Source organism: Lampetra fluviatilis, chromosome 47, assembly GCF_964198595.1.
Source record: "Lampetra fluviatilis chromosome 47, kcLamFluv1.1, whole genome shotgun sequence".
Classification (NCBI taxonomy): Eukaryota; Metazoa; Chordata; class Hyperoartia; order Petromyzontiformes; family Petromyzontidae; genus Lampetra; species Lampetra fluviatilis.
Genome location: NC_136321.1, coordinates 6,934,625 through 6,946,801, shown reverse-complemented (window position 1 = coordinate 6,946,801; position 12,177 = coordinate 6,934,625). Strand labels below are relative to the sequence as shown.

Genomic DNA, 12,177 nt, shown 5'->3' with positions numbered 1-12,177 from the left:
CACCAACCCACACTGGCCAGTTGTGTCTAAACAAATAACCCAGTGAGAAACGGTGTCAGGAGGCTATCATCCAGCAGTGGACTGATAAAGGGCTGCATGTGGCCATTCTGATTCTAGTCGTCCAGCAGCAACAGCGCTCCACCATTGGCGATCATGCACCGTATATCGCTGGCGTTTCCACATCACACGTACGTGCACTGCTATAGTTGGCAGGTCACACGCACACGGCTTCCAAACAGAACTCACCTCGACATTCGCCCCGTACGAAATCTGGGACGTCACCCCGTCGTCCCTGAAGATCTGCAGGAAAGATCAATGCCACCTCATGTAGCTTGTTGCTAGACAATGCCAAACAAGCAAATGTCAAAACACACAATGACATTGCAAGGGAAACCACACTGCTGGCTTCAGATTAGCCCCTTCGATGATACTTATTGCAGCGCAGGAATACAGCCAGCATTATAATCCACATCTGGACAACACAGCAAGCTCCGGTATAAAGAGAACGCCTCTGAATGTGGTCCAAGCGTGGAAAAAAAATACTCCACTTTGATTAGCAGAATGGATTCTTCCTGTGCCCACAAAGTCCATGCTAACCACATTGGAATTCACATTGTTTCCTCAGCAATTTAAAGGGAGGAAGGGGATTGTGCCATGGTGAAATGGTTAGCACACTGAGGCTTGAAATCCAGAGGTTGCCGCTTCGATTCCATCTCCCTGCACAGCAGTTGAAACACCGAGACAAGCTTTTGAAATCCCCCCCCCCCGTCCATGTCCACCCAGGAGTATAAATGGGCACGCAAAAGTGAGTTGTATTGGCAGGTCGCGTGTGATGGAGTATCATGTGGGAGCTCCCACATCTTCTCAGACATCTGGCCAGCACGGAAGAGCAGGCCAATGAGCCTCTAGAGGGTCTCTCTCGATCTCCCTCGAGTGGAGGCCCTTCCGCCAACAGGAGCGCGAGCGAGGAATTTCAGGGCCACACCTTTATCTTTTAATAAATATCTCGTATTTAGTAGCTCTACAATAAGGTTGTGTGAAGCTTGGTTAATGCGAAAAATACGATTTTACTACTGGTCTGGATAAGGAGCCTACCTAAGCGAATTAAAAATTAGCTCCGACTTCATCTTTTGGAGCCATTCTCATCACTGCTCGCTGCAAGAATTCTAAGCAAAACATTTCACCTCTTCAGGACCGTTCCAATTCGACCTCGCTCTCCGCCCTCAACCTGCCCTTGAAACCCCCCCTCCCTCCGCTCACCCCCCTCCTCATCACTCCTCCAGATAGAAGCCACTGCTAATAATAATGTTGGGCCTGGCGCCCGAGGCTCCATTCAGGCGGGGGAGGAAGGTACCTGCGAGGCTCTGGGCCGCTCCTTGCCGGGCTTCTTGCCGGAGCCATCGAGGCCGCGCAGCGACGCGAACACGCTCTTCTTCTTACTCAGCCCCCGCGAGAAAGTGCGCTTCCTGAAGCCCGTCTCTTCCCGCGCGCACACCTGCACGGCGGAACACGCGGAGACACGCCGTGGGAGGGGGGGGGGTGGGGGGGCCGTTAGCACCACGGTGCCGAGATGTTAGCTCCCTCGCCTGGTATGCAGGAGGTCGTGGGTTCGATCCAGACCCTGACACCTGCAGTATATGTGGCGTTTGCGCGCCTCTCTCTATCCCTGTGGTCGCATGGATTTTTCTCCGGGTCCTCACGGTTTTTCCCTCCACATTTAGAATGAACGTAGTATTTGGCTGCTATAAAGGTCCACATGATAAGCCACTTGAGTGAGCTTTCATTTGTGGCCAGGTCAATAAAAAAAAGCTATATAGCTCAGTGGTAAAATAATATAATTTAGTTGCCGCCCGGTGCACGGTGACTGCCCCCATCTCCTCACCCCTCCACCAGTGCACCTCCAATCAGCACGTTTGGCTAAGTACGGTGAGAAAGAAGTTCAACATACATACCTACGTAAAGTAGTAACTGCGACTCCCGTTATTACTTCAAAGGGTAAACCGATCGTCTCTTCCGGAAATATCTTAGCCTGTGTCCTCATTCAGACCATCTCGTCACAGGCAGTGTTTGGTGGGCAGCAATCGTGGTGATGGTCATGCTAGATGATGTTTGTCCACTCACAGTCATCACTGAATATGACGAAAAAAAATAAAGCGCTTCGTTGATGAATATTTTCGGCATAAATTTGTTCCGGCCAGAGTGGCTCAGCGAAAGAGTGGGGCGGCTCACAATCGAAAGGTTGCGAGTTATAATCCTGGTTGGGGGTTGACTCAGCCCATCATCCTTCTGGGGTCTATACAACGAGTACCAATTCGTGAAGTCAACAAAGCGGTTGTCCTCTGGATACACTCACCCCTGCCAGAATGAACGTGAAATTCCCACCACTGGCTCAAGGCTGTAACCAGGATATGGGAGGGTACAGCCTCCAGGCTCATTTCGAGGTAGAAAATCACTTTTAACTTTCGACTTCTGAACTGTGTTAACAAAACGGGACACTGGGCACGGACTGCCCGAGCGGGCCCGTCTGCTCCGCACACCGGCGCCGGTACTGACCAGCGCGTGGAAGGAGGAGGCGGAGAACATGCCGAGGCGGTGCATGGCGTGCTTGACGGGCCGGCTCACGTAGGCCAGCACCAGCTTGGGGTTTGGCGGCTCGCGACCCTGCAGGCTGGCCAGGTAGCAGCGTAAGCGGAATGCGTCCACGCTGTACCTCTCCAGGTTGCGCTCCCACTGCGACACCTGCGTAGAGAGCGCACGCCCCGGGGCTCGGTTTTAACGGCGCCGGCGTCGACGCGCGACCGGCATACGGTGAGCGCGCCGCGGCTCGGGTTCGCCAAGCGACCGTGTGGGTCTCGAGGTACGCCATCTGTTTAGAATGCACACATTCGGTATCGCAGTTTACAGGCTTTCATCAATCAAAGGCTTGGATGAAGAGCACCCATGACCATACTTCACACCGGGCTGATCCCGTTGCGGGTTGGTAAACGGGATATCCCACGATGGGTTCGGATATCGCTCACCGCTGATGTTATCCGCGTTTGAACTCGGGTCGTTGGGTTCACGGCGCATTTCGATAACCGCTGTTGCCCCCCCCCCCGCCTGGATTTACCCCCACTCATGCAGTACTGCAGCGCAAAACGCTGCCACCAGCGGTTTCAAATGACATGCGGTCGTGGGGTTGTTCGCAGGGAATGGAGTTCTGAAACACGCTCAGCTTTTCGGGAAAAACAGCAAAAGCTTCGACAGCAGCCCAACAACCCTGACGCACAAGTGGAGCAAAGTGCAGCCAGATGTCTCATCGAGTGTGGAAAGCCAGCAAAACCAGTTCAGGGGCATGTCCCTGTGGTTATTTCATTATTTATAAGCAACTCCACGTTTAGTCGATTTTTTGCAACGCCCAATCTAGACAGGGCGCACACGTGTAATTAGCGCGTCCGGCTATGGGGGGGGGGAGGTGGGCATGGAACAGTACCAGAGCGACCACATAAGTGAGGCTCAGCGGTAATCAAAGAGGAAAAGTGGTGGTGCGACAAAATTTGCTTTGCCAATGCCAGCGACTGTTTGCAGCAGGGATAAGCAAATGATGCAGGGGCTCTCTGGAACTGCAGCTGGGCGTGGTTGTTTTTGCACGCGAGAAACAACTTTGAGGAACCGGGCAGCCGCGTGCGTGACTTTGAGAGCCATGGCGATTCCACGTGGGTGCGGCTACAGGTACAAGCAACTTCTCGGAACACGAACAGTGGGGGACACGGCCAGCCCTTGGAGGCATTTCTACTGCGACGCGCTAAAGCGTCCGTAAAACCTCGCCGAGACCAAAGGTCCCGGGAGAGCCGAGTTAGGTTAAGTGCAGCAAAACGACGGTGCAGTACCGTCGATGAGAAAACAAAACACCTAGGAAAATGGCAGTGGAAAAATGTACCGCCGCGGTCAAGAGAGTGTTGAATAACACTCCAGGCAGGAGATGGAGCATGTGCTGGGTGGATTGTTACGTCGCAACGGAAGACGATGTCGCGTCCAGCAGTGGATTGACCATGCCAATAGCGGTGATGGGATGACAAAGTACAAATATTGAGTATTATATAACGTCATGACATATTCATTAGTATGACATATCTGTTAAAAAATCGCTCGTATTATTAATACGCGGAGGGAAATAAGAGTTGGGGGGATTGATGCCACGGCAGTCACCCGCACTGCGACATGAACACAGCGCCCCGAGTTAAATTCCCAACCGAGGCAAACATTTTGTGGCAACTGCGATCTAACACTGGTCCCGGCACCGCGTTCACCTCCCGACACTTGCCGGCGTGGTGAAGTATGGTGAAATAATGCCCAACGATCAACACACCGTGGAGGGACCTTCATTGAGCAGTGGATTGGCAAACGGTGCTGTAAATGATTTGTTTAATGATAAACATATGAAGGAATATGTTGGAACAGTACATAGAGATGCAGCAGATGCAGGACTAATGAGGTCATGAATGAAAGTAATGCCACCCATCAATACACTCTATCTACCATCAGCCCTGTATGTCATGTCAGTCACAATTATCATCATAGGTCAGTGTACCTGAGTTTGTTGCTCTTGATTATCGAGATCAGTTTCCCAAAAGCAGTCCACTATGTGCTCGCACGCTTCGGTTTCATCATTAAATACCAATCCCGGTAGTTTCTCAGCTGTGCTTTCCAATTGTGTTTCTCCAGCAAATATTGCCTTTTCATTAGCGAACTTGCTGCACGTGACATTTCGCAAATATTGATCTTGAGCCCAACTTTGCAGCCTTCTTTACCCACTTCTTCATTCCTTTCCTGTAGCTCCTCTCCATAGGTTGATACGAATTACTAAATCATTAGCAAATATGAGATCAACACTGGGCTTTAAAAAAAAACTCCTTCTCAAATCTGCTTGGCCATCTCTCGTACACACATAAGTAACTAACATGGCAGCTGGCCTTGTCGTCTCCATTATTGTTGACATGTTATTTACACTTAATAAAATAAATGCAGGAGATGACCAGGTGTGGATGGTTACAAGACATTCCCCGCCCCAACTCTTCCCTCACATCGATTCATTTACTTAGCCTCCTGCGGTTTTCGAAATGTCAAATGTCAGTGCTTGGGGGCTGCCAAGCACGGCACATGGGCTGCATGCCTGTCTACCAGCTCCAGGTAGCAGGGCAAGTTGGAGCACGTAATCGTAGCCCACTTAAAACGAGCAGCGCGGCGAATTTCAAGCGCTCGGGTTACATCTGGCGAATGCAGTGCCTGGGTGTACGAACGGAGCCGCCTGCTTTTCCCGTGCTGACGTTAATAACGCGGCGACGCAGGGCATCGAGATCGTACAGAACGAGAAGTGAAGACGTTGGAGAGAGTATGATGACGGACGGAACACTGTGACAGAAAGAATGAAAGAAGCAAGACTTGCGATAGGACGGTCATGTCAGAAGAATGGCAGCGAAGAGAAATCAAACAAAAGCGATGGCAACTACAGGATCAGAATCTTTATATAGACCGGAGGAACCCGGCGAGCCATGAAGCTCTTTTCACAGTTGCCCAGTAGACCGAGAAAAAAAGACGGACTCATGGAGTGGAGGAGGAGGCGGCGCTAACGCAGAGCGCAACTGGCACGGGAGCAAAACAGCAAGAGATGGAATACGACGGCAATGATCGCCGACAGCGGAGGACTGCTGCTGCCGGAGCGTTCAACAGCCCCGGTGGCCTCCGTAACGGAGCTGAACAGGAAGCGGGAGAAGAGAACGTGGGCGCACGTGTGATTGTGCGCCGGATGCCAAGTGGAAGGCAGCGCACGCACGGCCTGCGGAGCCGTGCGTGGTCGAAGCGGGCTGCCGATTAAAAACAGTAACCTCCGCGAACCGTGGCGGGGCCCAGAGTTGTGCGTCTCGGGTTATTTTGCTTGCGCCCGAAGCCAGCCAGCCGTCTGCGTTTAATTAAATCCCCGCAGAGCAAACGCCGCAGCGCACTCGAAGAGGAGGAATGCTGGGGTGGGGTGGGGGGTTCTGCAAACACAGAGACCCAGACTCCTCGAGTGCGCGTTTTTTCCCGCACCGCGGACGAAAGAGATCTTCGCGGCTCATCGGATTCTCCCAGTCTCAATAAAAGAATCCGATTCTGAAGCAGCCCTGACAGCGCGGGTTTCAATACAAACCGAGGAAAAATGAGCTGGATAAATATTCGGCGGCTGATAAGTGTGTGAATAAGTGATGGTTTAAAACAACAACAACAACAACAAAAAGCCACTCCCTACAGAGGTGGGGCCAGGTGACTCGGAGGTGCGGGTGCAGAGCCAGCGCTGCGCGACCACCGGCTTCAAATTTGAATCCAGGTCGTGACCCAGGATCTAACCAAGTTCCTTCCCAAGTGCAGTATAGTGATGTGCTTAGCTAATTATTGTGCAAGAAATTGTTTGAACATTAAATTAGGAAAAAAAATTCACGAAGCTCTGCAAACTTCCAACAATGAAAAGATCCGCTTGACTGCCATGCTACGGACATTCGCCCCCCCCCCCCCGAGTGTGTGGATACAAAAAAAATGGAAATTAAAGGGCTCTCATAATTAGTTCCACGATATCTCCCTCCACGTTCAGTTTCTCTGTCACACGTTGCGAGTTCAGAATGGATTCGTCACCTCCCGACGCATTGACAACGCATTCGGGATATAAAAATCAGCGGCGGGGGGGGGGGGTTGACAGCACCGCCCTCTGAACCTGCCTGTGCAAGGATGGCCTTACGGCTCTTGGGCTCCGAGACGGTGAGCAGCTGCAGCTCGGCCATCTTCCGCATCTTCTCGTCGAGGTCGATGCGGTGCTCGAGGTCCCGCACCTCGGAGGTCAGCGCCTGCGCCGGGTCCACGCCGATGCCCGACCCGCTGGCGCCGCGGCCACCTCTGCAGCTCCGGCCGGCGAGCGCCCAGGCGCAGGCCGAATGGACGGCCGTTACCCAGTTCTCCAGCTCGATCTGGCTCTCGGCCTGCGGGGCGATATACAGAGGCACAAATGCAGCGTTGGCACGGGCGCAGTGCCACAATCGCAGCGGCAGGATCACAGTGGGCACGATTACAGGAGCACCATCACGTATCGCAGCAGCGGCACAATCACGGTGGTTTGATTACAACGGTGGCACAATCGTAACAGTGGCACGATCACAGCAGTGCTTCGTGGGTCTCTCTCCCCTGGTGCGTGAAACTTGTGAGCCACTCGCTCCGTACGGTCACACAAATAAACAGAACACAGCGAAAACACGAACATGGTCGCCCACCCTCCGCGCCTCTATACACGACGTCGCTTGTTTGGCTCGGACTTATTCAGCTGGACCGTCCATCCAGTCTATACAGAGCTTTCATGCTTCGAGTCAAAGTTCAGGGCCCGATTCATGCGTCGGTGACTGTTGATTTTCGTGAAGATATTTTTGGGGAGAAGAAAAAATCATGTCAATGTCTCCATCACCAACAATGGGATAATTCGCCTCGGCAATGTGTTTTGAATGTGACTCAAAGCCTTTGAAACCGACACCTACGAAACTAATGGCCTGGACCTGTTGAGTAATAACTCATTAAAAAACATCTGGGTCTAATTAGAAGTATAATTCCACTGCCAGATGCGTTTGACCTACCTCGACAGCAAGAAATGCAAAACAAGAGACCATTCTTTGGTTCTAACAGCAAAGATGATTTTTGGTAAAAAAAAAACTTCCAAAGTCTAAGATAACATCAATGAATGGACTTGTGACCCAGGTCTCCGTTGTAAGAGAGACGTTTCATCTCAGTGGGCTATCAGCTGGTTTAAATAAAAGCTTGCTCGTGGTCTTGTCTGGAATTAACACGGCATCTTGTACGTGGAGACCCGGCAAGATCTGTGTTTTCGTTCAGTCATCTGATAACATTCACATAGTCATCGCTCTATTTTGATTTTGCGACCGAGGATGCAGACCGTGCAAGCATGCGGGCCTCTGCCTGCCGGGCGAGCCCCCAAAAACATCACTGACAGCCGTTCATCGGGCCCTCCGATTCACTTTCGGTTTTGCGCCGCGTGTTCCACGGAGCGCCGTCCGGTGTTTTCGCTCCCCGTGCCGAGGAAGCTCCAAGCGGCATCCCCCGCACAACGAAGCGAGCATCACCGGCACGCGGCGCGGGGACGTCGGACATCGTGCCGGACGACGCGCGGCGCAACCAGACAGCACGTCACGCAGCACCACCGTGAAAACCTGAGCGGTCGTGTCGCTTATCTGCGACCGATTCCACCCACGCTGTTTTATGTTTTGACAATGAAAAGACGGTGTGGGGGGGGGGCGGGGCGGGGCGGGGTGGGGAAGGAGGTCGCGATGGACGAGTGGACTCGCAAGGAGGGACGGAGAGAGGCAAGGGCAGAGGAACGGGACCTGGAAGCAGAAGACCTCCCCGTGCGCGTTGCTGAGGCAGAAGATGAAGTCCCGCTTGGGGTGCTCGGGCAGCGCCTGTACCAGCGCACCCTCCACGGCGAGCGATCGCTTCGGCTCGGGGTCCTGCTCCGAGCCCGTCTGCCCGGCCGCCTCCGAGAACAGCAGGCTGCAGCCTGCACGGGCGCCCGCACGACACCGCCGCCGGGGGACACGGTCACGCTCGGTCAACGGAGCATCAGACATTTCCTTGAGAGGACCGTGTGTGCGAGTGTGCGCGTGCGCATTTGCGCCGTGGCGTTGCGGTTAGCGCGCTGCGCTACGAAGCCGGTCACCCGAGTTCGATTCACGCTCAAGCCTAACGCCAGTGACGATTATATGAACCGGTCCTGGACCTTCCCGAGGTCGACTCAGCCTCAAATGAGTACCCGGTACGGTGTGTAAAACATCGCGCTGGTGAGACAACAAAGGCAGCCGGGCGTGGCGCTGGCCACCCCATCTCCCCTCGTGTGTCGTGCCGGCTTTCATAGGGTGTTCGCTAACAGCACTTGCCCCCGCAGTCTGTTACAGGCTATCAGGAGGATCTTTGTTTTTGTATGTGCACGTAGGTGTTTACATTGCCCCATCTGGTCTGCTTTCCACTGCAGGTTTGCCACAAGTTGGTTCGGCGAAACCTCTTTATTCACCACGTCAGTAACGCAGTCTGGTGGCATGCACAAACCAACCAGGCGTGGTGGCACAGGCTTTGAAGAAAGCATCGGTGGATCACGCAGAGATTTATGAAACTCAAGAACCTACCAGGACTGCGAGGTGGCCACGAGATTTCAGTGCAGGAAATTAATGCATTAGCAAGTCCGGTTAGCACGGTTGGCTACGTACGGTGCGAAAGAAGTTGAACGTCCATACATCTGTGCAGACTTTTTTGCTGCTATCCCATTTTATGTGTGGATTTATTTGAGGTAGTTCACTTTCTTCTCACACAAAGCAAAGATCTCCTCATTGTGGAAGAGGCCAAACATCCCAACCATCACGATCATTTAACAATTTTACAGTGCTCCATGTGCCATTAAATCCAGTGAATGCAAAATGGTTCGGAATGTGAACCAAATGCACACAGATCTAATAACCACAACAGTAAACATTTACCCTGAAAATAAGTAAATAAATATACATTAAAACCACATGCAATAGAACGAATTAAACATATCAGTTACATATTTTTTTTCTTATAAAACACACAGGCTAATCGCGAATTGGAAAAGAGTAATTACCGAGTCTGTTCTGGAATTGACCCAAAAGTCCCGCCTGTAAGAGAAGGCCTAAAGACACAGCGAGGCCTTCTTTCCACATTGCATTATTGATTTTATTATTAATCCTGTCTGTGTTGCTGCAGGGACACAGAGCAGTTAACCTCCAGGATTGGTCTTCACGTGGGTAACGGTTGGGCGCCGCGCCTTTAGACTAAAACAAACAGAGCCAAATGGTTTTGAGGGAAGCAAACATGATGCAGTGTCAACAGAACATTGCCGCTGCTGTGAAATAAAACGGTAAAGAAACTGTGCTAACAGTGGCTTACAGACACACATCGAAGCGCCGCATTCCTCATTAACAATTCCTCACGGAAGAAATTAGCGGAGCGGCGAGTGTGGGTCACCGTGCCCCTGAACCTAGCAACTTGCGTTTCGGTTCCCGGCCATGCCGAACACCAGTGCCAAGTGACCCACTCTCAGCATCATGGCGTTCATCTTAAGCAAGACACTCCAGAGTATCTGTAATTATGTAATTCCATGTCCCGAAAGGTTTGTATCGCCAGCTGTTATAAAAGTCACGTAACCCCCCCCTCGAGAGAGAGAGAAAGAGAGTTGGCCCGCAAATTTTTCGGCTCGACTAACGGCACCGCCGTAGTTTTTGTTGCCCCTTTGCTGCTAAGGCCCATTATGCCTCCAAATAGACATTCTCCCTTGGCCACATTTATACTGTATTTGTTTAATCCTCCTAATGCCCAGGTGTTGGGAGTCTTCATTAGGTCCGTCATGAGCACCACGAGCTCGTGCAGTGATTTACAATGTGTGCGCCGCATGCTGGAAGCTCATTTTAGGGCCAAGTCTACTGGGGGGAGTCCCGGATAATTCACGTTGACTTTGCTGTGCATGACCCAGGAATCGTGCGTTCAGCTCACTGGGAAGACACCGCAGCATGCCTTCTGCTAGGTGTGTAACGATGCCTCGAATCAATCGATTCCAAGCTCACGATACTCGCATATGAATCGTGTGCGTAAGGACGGGGGCGGGGGAGCTGTAGTATATGCAAATACATGCACTCGCACACAGTGAGGCCTTGGTGCTGTTTATTTCCCTGCAGAGAGACGCTACAAAGGTCAGGGTGATTAATGACTTACGTTTGGCCAAAAGCAACAGTTTCAACCACGGCGCTGAGCGCGCGGCCGATAACGGTAAGCTAAACAGCACTCAGCGGTGAAAACCGTGACCTGGCATCAGACACGGACTTCGCTCAGACATTACATTGTCTGGACAGTACCCGGCACAGTCATTACGGGGCTCTGGAGACATTCCGATAAGTGGGAATTTTTGCCAAAAACCTTAAATAATTAACATGAATAGAAAATCTGGGTGAAGTTTGATGCCCGGCCATTGCTAACACTGGTGGCTAGAGATATCTTGAACCGGTCCTGAGACCACCCAGCAACAACCAGCACTGAACAACTTCCATGGTCAAGTTTCAAGCATCCCCTGTGTCGCCTGAACAGACTGTAGGGGCCATTGCTGTGAGCAAGTAGGAGCACCTATGAAGGGCCGGCACAGCACACGAGGAGAGGGGTGGGCCAGCACCACGCCTGCCCGGCCACCTTTGTCTCCCAGTGGTGACGTTTAAACATCGCACCAGGTATTTGTTCGAGGCCGAGTCGCCCTAGGGGAGGCCCAGGACTGGTCCAGATAATCGTCACTGGTGTTGGCCGTGAGCAGGAATCAACTCAATAGCGCAGCGTGCCAACCGCTGCACTTCTGCTCCCTACTAAACAGCTTGGCGAAGTAGAGTAAAAACAATCCCCAGGACTGACAAGCAATCGGTAAGCTTCCGACTCGCAATGAATTGACAAAGGGCGGTAAAATGGTATTCTTTATCATTAATAAACAACCTAGCTATTTACTCTTTGATTCTTTCGGTAAAGTCACGTAGATGAAAAATAAAATAATAAAATGAAAATAACTAAATTAAATCACGACGTTTCGGAGGCAACACAAGCTTCCGTCATCAGGTAGAACAGCCACAGCAAAATCACTGTGGCTGTTCCACCTGATGACGGAAGCTTGTGTTGCCTCCGAAACGTCGTGATTTAATTTAGTTATTTTTATTTTATCATTTTTATTTTTCACCTAGGTGACTTTACCGAAAGAACCAAAGAGTATGGATCCTTGCAGTCACGAAAACGAATTTTTATGAAAAGGAGTGGTGTGCATATTTGGCATTATACATGTTTTAGATAATATGCAGGCTACCCCACTGTCGCCCTTTACCTCAGAAAGTTAGGAGTTCACTATATTACCCCACACCAGGGTCAGTTCTTACTAATATTTATTTTACTGCTTCTATTTCAAATCTGCAGATAAACCGGCAGTTGTTTTTTTCATCAGGTAAAGCCCGGTGACCTGGCCACCAAATAATCGAAACGGATGTCGTTTCAAAATGTGGGGGGGAGGGGCAAAACCGGAGGAACCCAGAGAAAAATCCATGCAACCACGGGGGGTGCGGAGAGAGATCACGCAAA

General features: G+C 51.5%; 1 protein-coding gene across 2 annotated transcripts in view; it reads right to left on the bottom strand.

Annotated features, from left to right (window-relative positions):
• Positions 1-12,177, bottom strand: part of LOC144947911 (rho guanine nucleotide exchange factor TIAM1-like) — a 103,975-nt gene that overhangs the window by 56,936 nt on the left and 34,862 nt on the right. For both annotated transcript variants that reach the window (XM_078877311.1, XM_078877312.1), the window contains exons 6-10: positions 8,394-8,566; positions 6,729-6,986; positions 2,554-2,739; positions 1,355-1,495; positions 247-300 (exon numbers count right to left, since the gene is read on the bottom strand). In XM_078877311.1, coding sequence (XP_078733437.1) covers positions 247-300; positions 1,355-1,495; positions 2,554-2,739; positions 6,729-6,986; positions 8,394-8,566 — 812 coding nt within the window. The remainder of the gene's footprint in view (positions 1-246; positions 301-1,354; positions 1,496-2,553; positions 2,740-6,728; positions 6,987-8,393; positions 8,567-12,177) is intronic.